This window comes from Pteropus medius, unplaced genomic scaffold (assembly GCF_902729225.1).
Source record: "Pteropus medius unplaced genomic scaffold, Ma_sr-lr_union100, whole genome shotgun sequence".
NCBI classification, from domain to species: domain Eukaryota; kingdom Metazoa; phylum Chordata; class Mammalia; order Chiroptera; family Pteropodidae; genus Pteropus; species Pteropus medius.
Window position 1 is genome coordinate 11,494,169 of NW_024349804.1, and position 17,379 is coordinate 11,511,547.

At 52.9% G+C, this 17,379-nt stretch overlaps 1 protein-coding gene across 1 annotated transcript in view; it reads left to right on the forward strand.

The window, feature by feature from the left end:
• STK32B (serine/threonine kinase 32B) overlaps positions 1-17,379 on the forward strand; it is a 196,772-nt gene that overhangs the window by 36,079 nt on the left and 143,314 nt on the right. The window contains exon 2 of the mRNA XM_039838219.1: positions 10,706-10,761. Within this exon, the coding sequence (XP_039694153.1) occupies positions 10,706-10,761 (56 nt within the window). The remainder of the gene's footprint in view (positions 1-10,705; positions 10,762-17,379) is intronic.

Below are 17,379 nucleotides of genomic sequence, written 5' to 3' on the forward strand. Positions count from 1 at the left end.
AGTCACATCACGAGCCGCCCCGTGTCATCGGTTAGCTTTGCCGTGAGGCTTTGTCGTCCAGGTGACAGATCCCGTCTCCCGCTCCTCAGCCTCTCCGATGCCCCGGGCCTCACATGCCGATTCCCACGGCATAATCGGCCAGTTGAGCCCAGACCCAGGTCCAGCCTCTGGGCATCCCAAACAGCCCCTGCCCTGGGAAGGACACAGTCAGCGGGGTGACCATGTGCGTCAGCTTGAAAACCTGCTTTCCTGACGCATTATCTGGGAGAGGCGGAAGGTGGCTCAGCAGGCACGAGGCTGGCACGGACGCAAATGTGAGTGAAGACAGAAGAGAATCAAGACGAGGGCAGAAATGGCGTCGGGAGAAGCTCGACACGTTCACCTGAAGAGCCTCACCCGGACTGCGGCGTCTTCGTAGATCCACGCAGGAGAGGCACAGGACCCCTGGCCCCGAGGGACGGCCACCGGACGAGTCATCGGACGGCTGGCTCTCGCTGTGGCGCCGAGGCTTTGCTGGTCACAGGAACCTAGCCACGTCCCTTGGCTCCTCGGCAAATCAGGGACCAGAATCTCCGCTCCGTCTTTTTTTTAAAAGAACTTCCCGTCCCCTGTCACTCCCGTGATTATGTCACGTGATGTTGGAAAGAGGAGATCGTACAGACGCACTGATTTCAGGCGCACCCTCTGACAGTGAGAGTTCTTTCACGGGCCGATGAAGGGACAGGGAGAGGATTCGAGGCTCTGCTGGAAACCTCTAGACGCTGGGAGGACTCGCTCACCGCCGGGAAAGCACCACGGGTCTTCATGGTCCGACCCCGAGGAGCCGGATTCTGCAGGTCGGCCTCCGGCTGCCCGCGCCCTTTCCCGGGCCTCGCCCGTTCACTCGCCCAGGTGAATCGCTCGGTGACTGACCCCAGCCCTCTGCCGAAAGGCTCTTGCCTTGACTCAGGTCGAGGGCCATTTGAAACGCGGTCCTTCCTCTGCCGAGTGGGTTTTGCGCCTTAGTCGCACTGTGAGGGTCTGTTTCTGGGTCCCTGTTCTGTCCCATTCGTGCGTGTGTCTGTCCCTCCACCCCCGCCACCCAGTCTGGACCTTCGCAGCTGCACAGCGGGCCTGAGCACGGGGTAGAGCGAACCCTCCCGCGTTATTCCGCCTCTGCAAGGTGGTTCTCGCTGCCCTGGGACTGTAACGACTCGCCATTGTCAGGGCCCTCTTCCAGCCCCATATCTCTCTCCCTCCCTTCTGGCATTTCTTCTTTCTCTCCCTCCATCCCTCCCTCTTTCTCTCCCCCTTCCTATCATTGTCAATAACTCCATATAGCAAACTACTCCCAAAGCAGTGGCTGCCAGCAGCAAGCCTTCAGCATCTCACTGCTCTCCAGGTTGGCTCTGCTGACCTTGCTTGCTTGGGGATTGGCTGGTTGTCAGATGGTCCGGGAGGCTTCACCTGGGACATCCTGGCTACTGGGGCTGCCCCATGTCTCACTGTCCAGAAGGTAGTCTGGCCGTGTTCCATGCTGAAGGCAGACAAGCAAGAGAGGAAGTGGATCTACATGAGCTCTCAGGCCTCAGCTTGAATCAAGCCTGCTAACACGTCATCAGCTCAATGAAGTCACATGTCATGGATAAACAGATAATCAATGGTGGGAAATATAGTTCCCCTCTGGAACCAGGTCACCTTGCAGAGGACATGGATTCGGGCAGGGACGAAGAATAAGGGCAGTTAGTGCTGTCCAAATGCCACAGCCCCAAACTCCCCTCGCCCCCCGCCTTCTGAAAGGTGTCCTGGGCCTGATTACCAGACTCTAACACCGGGCCAACCTCCGCATTAGGGATCTGGTCTCAGGAGTTGAAGTCTAAGGTCTCGGTGTGATGAATACCCAGCCCACACGATGAAGATGTTTAAAGTTTCCAGGATCCTGGATCTATGGCAACTAATGGAGGATGCTGATGGTTAACGAGAAGATAAGTCAAAACATAATCACGCGCATCCAAATCCTGGCTCGTTTATTCTTGTCTGGCTAAGCTTCCTTCGCTGCTCGTGAATAAAACAACTTTGCAGGACCGACGTCCAGGGCACCTGATCTCAGCACCGAGCATCAGATTAGCAATTCTGTCATCTGTGCAAAAGGAGACGTGACTCTGTGCCGTCACCTTCCCCCCAATCTGCTGATCAGTGGAGGTGCTGGAAAATATTGGTAGACTCTAAACCACCAATCAGGCCCCTAATCTTGTACCGTCTCCCTAACAGAATCAGGAAATCGGTAACTTGGTGTTCAGGAGGGTCAGTCTGGCTCTCGTCCTTTGCAGATCTGTCTTCGAATCACCGTGTCGAGAGCTGGCAGGGACCTCACAGGTGGTCCAGGCATGTCACTTTCTTCCCACCGATTTGTTCGAAGTCGCACGGGGGAAGTTGGTTTGGGAAGTAGTCACAGCCTGCCTCTCCCAGAGCCATGAGCTCGGAGTCCCCTCTCCCGGGATGAAGAGCCGGGTGACAGAATTTTGTTTCTACCTCAGACAGATACAGGTGTACACACAGGTGTGTATACACAGGTACACACGAATGCGGGCTTATTCATTGGTCATTCATTCATCCATGCTGTCATCCTCTATCGAACCTCTCCTCTGGGCCAGCCGCTGTCCTCGGTGTACGGGGGTGCATATGTTCCCCCCAAGTTCATGTCCGCCTGGAACCACAGAACGTGACCTCCGTTGGAAACAGGGTCTTTGCATATATAATTAGTCAGGTCATGCTGGGTTTGGGCCCTAACCTAATAACTGCTGTCTTTTTAAGAAGAAGAGAAAAGAGATGGACACGGAAGGGCAGGGGCCACGTGACGACGAGGCGGAGATGGGGCGATGCAGCCACGAGCTAAGGAGCGGCGAGGACCGCCCGCGCCAGCGGAAGCCGTCAGAGGTGGCGAGGACCCTCCCCAGAGCATTTGGAGAGAACGTGGCCCTGTCAGCACCTTGATTTCGCACCTCTGAGCTCCAGAGCTGGGAGAGAATGCAGTTCTGTGGTTTCAGATCTCCCAGCTTGCGGTTCTTCATTACGGCGGCCGTGGGAAACCAGCACGCTGGGCACAGGGGAAGCAAACGTGTCTGAGACAGCCCGTGCTTTTGAGGAATGGTTGGCGTGTCCTCTTCCTTATCGTGGATTCCACATTTCCACCAGCGTCCAAAGTGGATTCTGTCCTGAGACTGTCACCGGGTGATATTTTTCTGCACGAATTGGGCATGCGATTTCCCGAATGCTTACGGAGTCAGTGTTTGTGCTGATAAGACTGCAGAGAGAGAGGAAAAGCCTTCTGGGCTTCATGAAACACGTTTATTAACTGGAAAACAAAACGATTTTTAATGAGGCGGTTGCAGGTCAGCTGAGCAAACACCGGTCGTGCTGGGGGTGTATGAAAAGTCTGGATGGGACAGTGGCCCCAGGCGCGGCCCCAGGTACGGCCCCGGCCGGCCGGGAGCTACGGGGGCGTCTCCAGCTGAATGTCAGCCCTGGATGCAACTGTGGATGACACCTGCACCTCAGGGCGGAGGGACCGATGATGAGCGAGGGCGGTTGTTTGGGACGCCCAGAGGCTGGAATTGTGTCTGGGCTCAACTGGCCGACTATGCCGTGCGAATCGGCACGTGAGGCCCGGGGCATCGGAGAGGCTGAGGAGCGGGAGACGGGACGTGTGTCCGCCGTGACGGTACCGTGCAGTGTTTCTACTGCTCCAGAAATCCTCCGTGTCCCCTTTGTCCTCTCAGATAAACTTTCTTTAGCAGACGGGATGCAGTCGTTGGGAGCCCACGTCCCTCATCACCAGCACGTGGCAGTTTTGTCTCCCTGAGGTTGCGTCTAAATTTAGATATTTCTTAGCACTTTAAGCAAACATCACCAGGCCATAGTTCTCTCTCTACCCAGAACCCTCCAGCGCTTTCTCGTCATGTCTGGACAACCTCCGAGAACCCTCCCCCGGCCCTGCGTGCCTGGGCTCTGCTTACCCTGACTCGGGGCCCCCTGTCTCTCCCTCCCAGGCTGCGCTCCAGCCATCCTTGCCCGCCCGCTGTTCCTGGCGACCGTGGCGTGCGTTCCCGCCAAGTGCCTTCACGCTCGCCCTTCCCTCTGCCTGAAGTATCGCACCCCTCCCCCACCCCAGATAGCTGTGGGACGTGTCCTCTCACGTTCTTCATGGATCCGCTGAATTGTCCCCTCCTCAGAAAGGCCTGCCCTGACCACCCACACAGTCCCTGTCTGTCCTTTTACTTGCGGGGTTGGCAGAATAATGCCCCTCCTCCCTGAGATGTCCACTCTTAATCCTGAAACTTACGTTACATTATGTGGCCAAAGGGACTTTGCAGGTGTAATTAAGTTACAGATCTTGAGATGGGGACATGATCCTGGCTTGTCCATTGTGGTCAATGTCACCACAAGGGTCCTTATACGGGAAAAGGGAGCTGGAGGGTCCAGGAAGTAGACATGGTGATAGCAGCAGAGGTCACTGTCACACGGGCCATCAGCCGTGGATCGCACGTGGCCTCTGGAAGCTGGGAAAGACGAGGAGACACATTCTGTCCTGGAGCCTCCAGAAGGGACCCAGCCCCGCTGCCACCTTGATCTTAGTGCAGTGAGACCCGGGTCAGACTCCGGGACTGGCAGGTAATAAGCTTGTGTTATGTAACCCACGATGTTTGTGCTGACTTGTTGCAGCCGCTCTAGGAAGCTCGTCCACATTGATTTGTTTTCCTTCATGGAATTTACCGCTTTCTACCATGGAGTCACAGGTTGATGGGTTCTTTGCCTCCTTGTACCGGAAGGTCAGCGCCATGGACGGAGGGTCGTTTTGTGTTCCGTTCCCTGCCGGTCCCAGTGCCCAGCCCAGGGCCTGGCACACAGCACACACTCATTCGTCACTTCAACAAGCGTGTGTCCTCTCCGTGGATCTTTATTTTTTTCTCCCGATCACTATTTGTCAAATAAGGGACTGATAGAAGCGTTTCATGGTGATGCCTGCTGCAGCTGGTCCCCCCCTCCTTTCTGTGTGGGGGTCAGCGATTTCCCGTGGAGGAGGCGGTCTGCTCCCCCAGTCCCTGGAGAGCTTCCTTCCTGTCTCTCACTGCACGGTTCACTGACTCATGCCATCGGTTGTCTTATTACTCGGTGCCACCTGTTGGGCCCCTGGGATTCGGCGATGAACAGGACGTAGCTGCTTTCTCAAGGAGTCACCTGGATCCCTGCGTATCTCCGTGCCGAGGAGAGACAACACCAAAACCAAATAATCACTGTCATTGTGCGCCGATTACAGAATTGTCTTAGTTTGAGAAAAATCCTTCCAGACAAGCATTGCCCTATTTAAGAGATGAGCAAACTGAGATCCTGAGATGCTGTATGACCAGGCTGAGGGTCCACAGCTGGAGCAGGGGCTCGAGTTGACACTCTTCAGGGTGTCATTGCCTGTGGCCCTCTCCACGACTTCGGGAGGTCGGCCTCGCTACCCCAATTTAGTGGATGCGAAAATCGAGGCTTGGGGAAGTAAATGTATTTCCTCAGGTTCACACTGACGAAAATAGTGGGGCCAGGTTTAAAGCTCACTGTGTGGGACACCAACCCCCACCCTTCCACCTCTGTCCCTTGCCACCTGCCCTGTCTGTTAGGCCCCTTTCCATAGCCTCGAATGCCTCCGGGATCAGGCAGGAGGCAGGTGCATGGACTGGGCGGGCGTGGACCATGGTGAATCAGAGAGGGTTGTTGTCCTGTCGGCCTGGGGCATCGTAGGCCCAGTTTCCACAGACCTTCCGCTTCTCGAAACGATGTTGGAAAGCAGTTTCGCGGGTGAAACTTCCTTCACGCGTGCGACCAGCCCACGTGCAGTCTGCGTGTGCGACACCCGCAGGACAAGCCATGAGCTCCAGCTTCAGCGTTTTTGGGAGGCGGGAAAGGAGACTTTCGCTCCCTTTCTTTGCTTGGCGGGCACGGTGTTTAAAGGCCTGTATTCTTGCAGGAGGCTGACTGCGGTTTACTTTCCATGAGAAGTCGTTTGAAAGAGTAACCAGCCATCTCGAAAATCCACGCTTGGCTCACTGAGTCACTGCTCATGGGTAGTGCGTGTTGAGAGCACTAGGAAGTTCGTTAGAAATAATGGTCTGGTGGAAATGAGGAAAGAGGCCTCTGGCTCGCGAGACGGCACAGCCGGCTTCACCCAGTGTGATGAGAACCGTCCGTGCCTAACGGGCGTTCATACACGTCTAGCTTTAACCCCCAGGCCGTGTTCGGTCCTAATTTAATCAGTCTCGTATTGCATCATAAAGGCGGAAAATGGGGAAGAGCCACTCCTGTGGAATAATAATTATAATAATAGCTAATGTTGGTAGCTCTCAACAGCAGGGAGTGGCTTGTCCACACCCGTCTTGGCCTTTTGCTTGTGTTCGTTGTCTCATCGTTACAAGGTGGCTGCTGCGGCTTCAGACATCACATCCGCATTCATGGCAGGAAGAGGCGGGAGGGTCGAAGAGCCACTCCAGCTGCATCTGTCCCTTTTCATCAGGACAAAATGCTTTCCCGGAGATACACCCACTAATTGTCTGCTGAGCTCTCATTGACTAGACCTGAGTCACAAGGTCACTGCTGGCTACACGAATGTCTGGGAAAATGTGGACCAGAATACTCCAGATTAATTAGATGGTCCCTGGACTATCGGTGTCACCTATGAATTTGTTAGAAACACATATTCTCCGGCCCCTCCCTAGAAACTCAGGAAGGGGGCTCGGGATGCAGACCCACGATCTGTCTTCACAAACCTCCAATGACTCTGATCACTGTCACTGGAGTAGATCAGTTGTTCCTCAGTGCCTGGGCCTGGCCACGCTGGTCCCTAAACACACCTGAGGTTCCCTCGTCAAGGAAGAATGGAGAGGTGAGCCCGTAATTAGCATCACGTCATTGTGTATGTGGTGGCCCTCTAGACAGACGTCACTGCTCTCGTGTTTATGGGTGAGGTCCTGGCACCGTTGGCTTCGCCTTTGGCCAACAGCGTGCTACCCGTTTCGAACAGTGTCTGGCGGCCTGAACAGACACTGCCGTTCACGGATGTACCTCAGCCTCCTGGCAGCTCAGCGGTGCTATGGGTGACCCACCATCCTGGTTCTTCCAAGACTGGGGGGTTTCCAGGGACATGGGATGTTTAGTGCCAAAACCGGGATGGTCCCAGGCAAATTAGGACAAGATGGTCACCCTGAGAAACCCACCTTTCAGCCCTTCACATCTCCCAGCCCAGTCCCTTGCTCGGGGCCGACAACCCTGTGCACTTTCCAGGACGGTCTGTGGCTTGGCACTCTGACCACCGAAGCCAACTCTGCTTATCAGCTCAGCGTCAACCCTTCCCTTATTCAGAGGGTATTCACGTGGGCACTATCATGTCCGTGTCAGTACACCGGGTCTCAGGGCAGTGCCAAAGACATGGAAAACACAGGCCGTTTGCTCAAAGTCGTTTGAATCCCATCTAGTCCAATGAGGAATTAAGCATTAAATAAGCACCTCTTTGCCTTGCACATTATGTTAGAAGCCCCCAGGAACCCGCATTCTGTAGGGGATATGGATGAGTGAGTTATTCACAACATAATAATACTAATTATTAAAATAATAAGAGCTTGTGGCATTTGCCAGTTCGCTCGGTAATTGACACCCCTCTCCAGCTAGGGACAAAAGAGACGGCCAGCGGAGAACCAAGCCTCGCCTTTGCGAGGGGGAAAGCTGGACTGCAGGGCTGGGGCCCAGGGGGCGCCGCAGCTGGGGCTCTCAGATTCTGAAGCCCAGAATTAGCCAGACTCACCGCCTGTTCCGTGACGACTCCGGACCCCCAAGACCTCTCCACGTGGTGGCTGGCCCTGAAAAGCTTCCGGCACGAAGAAGCAGAGGGAAAGTTGGCTCTGCGGAGGCAGACGCCACAGCGAGAGCAGGACAAGCCATGCGCGTCCTCTTCCAGCTCAGCACTCGGACAGCTCACGAGGCCCGGTGCTCAGGGAACTGCCCCTTCTGGGGGAAAGTGGGAGGGAGGGAGGGGTGCTTCCCCCCTCCCCCACCGCAGCACAAACAGCCAATGCCTTTTGAGGGGTTGTTCTCTGAAAGCTATATAGGCACCATGTCCCCCACTTTAGAGAGGTGATGAATGAGGCACACAGAGGCCAAGTGGCTGACCAAGGCCGCCCAGCGTGACTGCAGGCTGGGTTCCACTGGTCCCTGAAGAGGGCTTAGACCTGGCACCAAGGTGAAGGTGGCTGGTAGGGGGCGGGGAGAAGCTTCACGAGAGAGGGCAGGTGAGGTGCATGTCCAAGGCCAGGGAGGAGTTTTCCCCCAAAATAAGGGGAGCCGGAGAAAGGCTTTTCAAGCAGACGAAGCAGCAGGCGTGGCAGCATGAAGCAGCGGGGGGCCGTCAGAAAACCTCCGCGTCCAGTGCTGTCGGGAGCGCAGGGGCGCCTGCCTCGTGGCACCTTGGGGGTGCACGACAGGACACGTGCGATTCCTAGCTTGTCGCTGGTCACGTAGCAAGGGCAGACCCCGCCCGTCACTGCTTTCATCTCCCTCGACCTTTGGTGAGTGCGGAAAATGCGAAAATAGGGAATTTCTTTTCCTGGCGAGTTCTTCTCGAACCCGTCCAGGTCAAAGAGCCAAGTTTTGCTGAGTTACCCGTTAGCCCCGTCTCTGTATTCTGAGCGCGTCGAGCGTGTGATGGCGCGCTGGATTCTGACTTCGGCTCGGCAGGGACGCGATGCGCCGTGATTATCCTCCACTGCGTAGGTTTAATGCACAGGAACGGATGGCATTCGGTCACTTCCCCACATCCCCCCTCTCGTTGTGCGGGGAACTGATCCATTCACTCTCTCTCTTGTAAATAACATGTCTCTTCTCCTTATTGGAACTGGCTGTCATCCAATCTGATGAAGGAATACTTCCCGAACCCTCGTGATGGCCCAGGAGGCGTGCGTGGCATCGTGAATGCGGAGATCTTCTTTCCATCCTTCCTGACTGTGCATTAGTGCTGTGTAAGGTGCTGGGAAGACAGTAGCCATAACAAACGTGGCCTTCGACCTCAGGGAGCTTGAGGTCCAGTGGGGGGAAAGTGATCTTAAACGCATCCATAACTCCGTGGAAGATTATCCAGGATGGTGCATTTCGAAGGGCGGTCCCGCAGGGCAGACTTGTCCCGATGCCGGCGGGTGGAGGGCGGCAGAGTTAAGCGGCACGGGGCCAGGGGAGGAGCGTCAGAGATGCGGGGAATCGCCATCCCGGGCGCGGGAAGGGAGCGCGTCCTGGGGCTCCGTGGGCGTGGAGAGCGTGGAGCGGGTGGAGTGGGAGGCGTGACAGCCTCGTGGCCACGGGGAGGAGTTTGCTCTCTCCCCGAAGAGTGACGGAGGGGGCTTTGGGGGGTGTGAGCGGAGGACGAGCAAGACCCCCGTCTGCAGCGCGGAGCACGCGTCAGGGCGGGGGAATCAGGGAGGACGCTGGCAGTCCGGGCGGGAGAAGCGGTCGATGAGAGCCACGGTGGCCTCAGAGGCGGGTAGATGAGACAGGCGGCCGAGAAGGTGACACGGACCTGCCCCGCTGAGGGGTCGGAGGCAGGGTCGGGGGAGGAGTTGAGGCTGAGCTCTGGGCTTTGAGCTTGAGGTCGTGTGAACGTTGGACACTCACCCTGGCTCTGCCTTGGGCCTGTTGAGTTCGAGGCGGCTGTGAAGCCTCTAAGAGGAGCTGTGAGGTGGGCATGGGTTGGTCCCTACGGCCTGGAGATCAGAGAAGCCTTGGAGAGCCCTTGGCAGTTGGCGGTCATGGACGCCTTTGCGGCCGGGGAGAAGGGCAGGGCTGTCGGTCGGAGGCCGGACGGGCTCCAGTTTTAATGTGTAGGAGGCCGGAGCTGCGTGTGCAAGAGCAGCTGAAATGGGGAGAAGGGAGAGGGGCCTGGCCGTGGAAGCCGAGGGGGTCTTTCGGAGACAGTGGCTGCGTAAGAGGGAGACAGAAAGATGTCCGCTGGACTTAGCCGCTGGCCAGACGCCGTGGGCCTGTCGCGCTGTGGAGATGCGGATGGAAGCCGGATAGAAGCCGAATTTCTATTTCTCGTGAGGAACTAGAAGTGGCAGGAATGGGGAACGCAGCATGGAGGGCAGACACGAGGCAGGAGGGGGCTGTGGGGCCATTGTCCTCGTCTTCCGGGAGCTCACGGTGCCAGGGTTGGACCGGCATCCACACGGGGCAGGACCGTGCTGTGGTCATGGCAGCTGATGGCTCAGGGGTTCCCCAGAGGGGATTCCCCAAAGGAGTTGGGATTAGCCTCTTGGACACTCAGGCAGGTAAACTGATGTCTGAGTGTCAGGTGGACTAGATGGGACCGGAAGTGGGGAAGGTCATCCTGGCGCAGGGGACTCTACACGTTTGGTAATCCAAGTGCTCACGCTTTTCCCTGTCGTCCGCTTCTTTGGGCCTGAAAGATGTCTCTCGTCCTATACGCCCTCGGGGAGGTGTTCCCTGCCAAACCTGTGTACGGGGGATGGGGACGGGGTACGCTAGGAAGCATCCATTCAGAGGTGGACCGCTGCCATGGCAACTCTCATGCGATCGACCCCGCAGCCGTTCGGAATAAACGGTTGGGTACAGAGATAAGAACCTCCGAGAGCCGGTCCAGGGTTTGGCAAATCTGACCTGCTTCTCCTCCCTTTTTCTTTTTCAGTCACCTTTGACCATTTTCAGATTCTACGGGCCATCGGCAAAGGGAGTTTTGGAAAGGTAAGAATGATGGATCTTTAAAAACGTCACCCACAGAACACAAAAGCCCCGACCGTTGGCGGATGTCCATCCGTGTTGTGTGTCTGCTTTGCTGTTGGTTGCCGGGCACTGAAACGTCCTGTCTGACGGAAGGGTCTGGATTTGCCAATTCGAAATGAAAAAGGAAGTCTGACGGTTTCCTTTAGATCCACTCTAATTTCATTCTGGAAATTAGATTACCATGGCAGCCCTGGTTTAGGCGAATTACAACGGTAATTATTTCAAGATTGCTAATGCTATTTCTTCCTTGAGGATCTAAATGAGGAAAGCGGAAAAAACCCCACGAATTTAGGAGGAGGCCAGTGTCGGCTCCTTCCTGTCACGTAGGTGCTTCATAAAAAAATTTTATTTGGAAAGAATACTTAAAATGAGATCTACCCTCTTAAAATTTTAAGTGTACAATATATTATCGTTGCTACAATATTGTACAGCGTATCTCTAGAGTTTATTCATCTTGCTTGACTGAACTCTACGCCCGTTAGTTAGTGACTTCCCGCTGCCCCCTCCCCCAGCCCCTGGCAGCCACCATCCCACTCTTCGATTCTGTGACTTTGACTATTTCAGATAGCTCATGTGCAAGCAGTATTTGCCTTTTCGTGACTGGCTTGTTTCATTTAGCGTCACGTCCTCGAGGTTTGTCCACGTTATTCTTTTCTTATTGTGCTACATTTGTTCTTTTCTTATTGTGCCACATTTGTTTTTGCATTTATCTGCCCCCTTGAACCGAGTTCTCCACTTATACCATCACCTACTCCTACTGGGCTGGACTCTATTTTAGGGGAGCGTCCGAGGACTAGTCTGTTTTTGGTCTAGGATTAGTCTGCGTTTGTAAGGAGCATCTCATCCTTACACGACACCCTCCGGCCGACCAGGAGGCCCCTGGGGGTGGTCACCATCCCTGGGAAGTCAGTCAGCAAGGGCTGAACAGCCTGCAGGGCAGCCCGGCTGGTACAGGGGGCGGGGCACATGGGTTGAAATGCCAGCCGCATGCGGGTCGTGCCTCACAGGTGCATCGCGCAGGTCGACACCTTCTGTATCGGGCTGTTATGAGACATGAAGCAGCGTGCCCAGTGCAGAACCCTGATGGCTGCTCAGGCAGCAGCGAGTCCCTTTCCGGCAGCGGGGAAGTGGGGACTTTAACTATGTGTGCTAATGGCGAGACAGTGATCTTCCATGGCCCTCATTCTTCTGGAAAACCGCATAGCTCTGGGTTTAATAGGCGCCTGGTTATTGACTTATGTCTAAGTCTGTGTTTTGTCCTGTTATTGCCGTTTGTCTAGAATTAATACAATGCTAGCCTGCTTAGATTCATTTTTTTTATTCTTTCATTCATTTATCCATTTATTCACTCATCTATCCAAAGATCCACCCATCCACCCATCTACCCATCCATCCCTCCATCTGTCCACCCACCCACCCACCATACAGAGGATCATTTTGCTCTGGACCCTGCTCTAGGTCCTGAGGTTACAAAAACGAACCAGATATGGTGCCTGCTTTTGAGGATCTCTCAGATACATGCGGGAGGCAGAGAAATAAACAGAAAATTAAAGTCCAGTCTGAAAAACACTGGTGGAGAAAGCTCAGGAGGTATGGGTAGACAGGAGAGTTTGGAGGAAGCCCAACTCAGACTTCAAAGAGTACCTTTTCTGTAGAGGCACAGTTGACTAGATGTCTAACTAATATTTTCTAATACTTTAGTAGGAAAATTTGCGAATGTATCTACCACCTGCATTCTACAATTAACATTTTACCAAACTTATTTTATTAAATACCTGTCCTATCCATCAATCTCCTATTTTTAAATGCATTTTTACAGTAAATCCCAAATATCTATACACTTTTCCCTAAACATTTCAGCAAAAAGATTTGTCTATAGTTTTTCATTCACTGTAAAATGCACACACAACGAAATACACAAATATCAAGTTTACATTTGCTGAGTTTTAAGAAATGCGTACACCTGTGTAACTCGAACCTCTACCGAGATATGGAACATTACCGTCACCCAGAGCCCCTGTCGACCTTTTCCTGCCAAAACTCACCTCCGCTCCAACCATTCCATGCTGGTCTATAGGTTGGACTCGCCTGTTGTATAATTTATGTAAGGGGAATCATAAAACAAGTACTCTTTTGTGTCAGGCTTCACAATGTTTTGCATTTTACATAATGTTTGTGCAGTGTAATGCTCTTGAGATTCGTTCGTTTTGCTATACGTCGGCACATTTTTCTTTTTATTGATGAATCACATTCCATTCTACTCGTGTGTTACGGCTAATTCATTTTCATCATAATAGACTCCAGGACTGTTTCTAGATTTTGCTATTTTGCATAAAGTTGCTATGAAAATTTGTGAAGCCTTTTTTTTTGTGAACATATTTTATTTCTCTTGGATAAATATCTAGGATTGGAATTGCTTGACACGGAGCAGGTGTTTGTTTAGTTTTGTATGCAGCTGCCAAAAGGCTTTCTAACATGGTTATATCATTTTAGACTCCTACTAAGGGTTCCGTTTGCTTCGTATCCTTGCCAACATACGCTGCTGTCAATATTTTTCACATTAGATATTCTGATAAGTGTTTAATAGTATGTCAGTGTGATTTTAATTAGCATTTCTTTGATGAGTAATAATGATGAACATCTTTTATATGCTAATGACCAGTCATATGTCTTCATTTGTAAAGTTTCTGTTCAAAACTTTTTGCCATTTAAAAATTTGGAGTTGATTGCTTTATTATTATTGAGGTATGGGATATATATATATGTATACACTTTTTATTTGTCATATATGAGACTCTGTGAGACTGTTAATTTTATTAGTGGCGTGTTTTGATGCACAGGCATTTTAAATTTTGGTGAGGTCTAATTTATTGAGTTTTTCCTTTTAGGGTTATTGCTTTTTGTGACTTGTATAAGGAAATTTGGCTCAGGAAAATGTACTCAAGTCATGAAGATATTTCCCTCTGTTTCCTTTCTAAAAGCTTTATGGCTTTAGCTTATAAGTTGAGTTCAATGATTCATTTTGAATTAAACATTTTGTATGATGTAAAGTAAGGGTTGAGGGGTGTGTGTTTGTGTGTGTGTGTGTGTGTGTGTGTGTGTGTTTCTTGAAAAAACTTGACTCATTAGATTGTTTTGGTGGCCTTGTGAAAAATCAGACGTCTTGTATACGTGGCAGGTCTGTTTCTGGGCTCTCTATTCTGTTCGTCTGTTCTACTTATACAAGTACCAGACTTAATTACTGTAGGTTAATAGTAAATCTTAAAATCAGGTGGTGTAAATCCCCCCTTACATGTGACCACAAGGGGCCAGCCAGAGATTTGAGCAGAGTTTGTGTGCCACACCGAAGGTTCCCTGTCTCTCGATTTCTCAGAAGAGGAGTTATGGCCCAGAGAATTTAGGAAGTTTGCCTGTAATCTCATGGAGTGGTCGAACTTAAACAACAAAATATTTAAAAATCCCATCGAACCTTTACTTTCTGTTGGTTGTCACCCTAATGTTGAGCATTTCGTGACTTCAGGACAATTGAAGCTTGTCCTTTAATCCACAGCACAGTTGACACCACATCGAACAGCCGGAGGCATATCCCTTTCACCCTTATGCCATCGATGATTTTGGTCCTGAGCCCTCGGCATCCATTCTTGGCATACTACCAAATCCATTAGCCTGTGGCCTCGTGAATTTTAAATGAGTTATATCCTGTCATCAGCCCTTGGATGTTTCGTTTACCTTTCCTGCCTATACCTGCGCTGCTGTTTACCTGCTGGCTTGGCTCTCAGCATGGTTGAGATACGGTCGTAATCGATCTTTTGAAAAAAATGCAAGCTGTGTAGAGTCTCTCTTGTTAAGTCACTCTTGGGTCGTAGCAATTTCTTGGTGACACCGAGATTCATGTGGAATGTATACAAACCTCCGGTGTTCAGGACGAAGTTAGTTTACTTCAAGGCAACAGAACATAGCTTTGTCTGGTTAGAGTACCAGATGATCGCTGCCTTTCCCGGTAAATGCAGGAGTCTGTACGACTCTTATTAAACTCAAGATGGAGAAGGGCTGGCACAGGATGAAGAATTCCACCTTCCTCATATCGAGTATTTTGGCTTTGCTGTCTGTGTTTGGCAGGTTCGCTATCTGGCCTATCTTAAGGGTTTTCCAGAAAGACGTTTCATTGTTAACGACGACAGTAGTTTCACAGGAAAGAGCACATGCGAGTTCACAGAAACCTCACTTTACACTCGTGCCAGGAGAAGTCATGCTCTCCTGAACGCTGCACCAAAGTAAACCGCTGCGGGCGACTGTTGATTTTAGCGAGACTTTTTATAACCCCTGATGACCGAATTCTGGGACAGCTGAGGCGCGGCAGAGTAAATTCTGGACATCAGTGGAAATGCTTGAGATTGGGGGTTCAGGCTGATCCTGCTCTGTGATAGCTGTGGATACCTGGGAAAGCAAATTAACCACTCCGAAGCTTAATTTTCTCATCTGTAAAAGGGTAAGAAAATAGAAAATTGTAGAGGCTGCTGTTTTTGACTGTCCAGCATACTTTTCAGTCCCTTATATCTTATCAAATGACATCACTTTCCTTTGGAGAACACCCTCCCACTCCTTGTGGCCCAGGGGACTGTCAGTCGTTGTGGTTCCCCCTCACCCTCTGAGATGGGCACGTGATGTTGCCGTGCCAGCCACATGGGTCATATTTAGGCAGACTAGTGCTTGCCCCAAGGACTGGCCATGTGACTCGAGGCCAGCCATTCAGAGTTCTTCCACAGAGTTGGAGTTGAAAGGCTTATTCTTTTCTCCCCCTGAGTCACATGCTGTAGGAAGACAGGTGTGTATTTGCCAGTGGCCATTTCCCTCAGCAGTTGGTGAAGGTCAAGGTCTATCAGTAGAGGGAAAGAAGGAGGAGTAAAGCAGACAGACAGAAGTAAGAGGCGGGCGGGGACAGGGAGCCCTGTTGGGTGGAGCTGGGTGGACTAGGCTGAGCAAGCGAAGCACCTGGGTATGAACTTGAAGGCGGCATCGCCCCCGGGGCCCTGTGGACGCGGGCCAGGGCTTGTGTCCTTACATCTCGCACTCTGGGCTCCTTGCGTGCCTTACCCTAGTGATGGCGCTGGAGGTGACTGCCTGAACTTGGGTTCCTCCGGAAGCTGATATTGACAGAAGGCACTGAGTGCAAGTAGTTCACAGGGAGGCGATCCCAGGGAACACCCGCAAGAGACGGGCAGTGAGACATGAAAAGGAAGGCGCCAGTGGCGGGTGTTCGATGGAGCCACTCACCGCTGTGGTGCTTGGACTCACCGCCGCGGGGGCCCTCTAGGAGATGATGCAGAGTGTGCACTGAGGGCAGCTGACGGTGAGAGAAGCCGGCGTTTTCGTGCACAGTTCCCCAGTCCTCGCTGGTGCAGAGCTGCTCCAAGCTCCACTCCCTGTCCTGCACTTTTGGCTTGCCCCGCTCATGGCAGAAAACAGAGGCTCTCCTGTGACTCCAGCAGAGAGTCACAGGTCTTCACAGCCTTAGGTCAGCAGCCTGAGGCCCGTGGAGACAAACGACAGGGGACACGGGCAGGTGTCACGCGGCCGCCCTCTTTGCATTCCTCTGGCCCCATGAGCTCTCCACCGTCCTTCCCAGTGACGGGAACTGACAGCCTGTGTCGCTGATCCTGTGGGGCTCCCAGCATGTGGAGAGTCCTGACCAGTCAGAAACTCGCACTCTTTGTCCTGGGAACCGGATACCTGTCATCATCCTTGTCCCGCGAGCAGCCCACATGATGAATCGGAGGCTTGGAGAGGCCCCCCTTGCCACACATGGTCTGTTTTATTTCCACACATCCCAAATCTAGAAGTTAGATCAAAACCAGCTTTAGTCGCATGCACATCAGCGGGAAACCACGGGCGTCAGGAGGAGTCTCCGACAGTGGCCAATGACACTGGACGTTGAGTTTTGAAGCAACAGAGCCAAGAAGGAAGAGCATGGGCGCAGATTCTGGCCCTGCTGCCCCAAGCCATGCCGTCTTGGACCAGCCCTACAGCTTCTGCAAGCCTCCATTTTCTTTTCTAAAAAAAACAGAATGCCCAGGATGGTCTTAAAGGTTGGATGTGAAAATAAGGGGCAGAAACCATGTGGCCCCTTGTCTCTTGGAAGCCAGAATGGCTGGGACTCTCCTGGCTGACCTGGTGGGTTCTGGAAAGGTTTGGGCGTCCACCTAGGGGCACGTGCCAGGGAGAAGCCCGGTTCTCTCAGGTCCTCCATCTCGGCACGTCTGGCTCAGGAATGGTCTTCAGGTTGCTCATCTGCCTCTGTGATCTGACCACGATATTCCCCAGAGGTCGGGGCCGGTCATTACCATTTGCCTGGACCCGTCAGCACCTGGCTCGGGGCTCAGCGTCTGGCAAAAGCTCAGTAAACGCTGCCAAGGGCGTGGATGCGTGAGCGAGAGGAGAGAGGAAGGCCTGGGCCACACAGCGGCCGGCGATGGGCTAAGCATGGAGCGGATCGCACGGCCGCCGCTCCAGATGAGCGCCAGCCTCTCCCGGCCGGGCTGCGAGGCTCTGCGGCCCGGCCGACGCCTGCTTTTGTGGCGC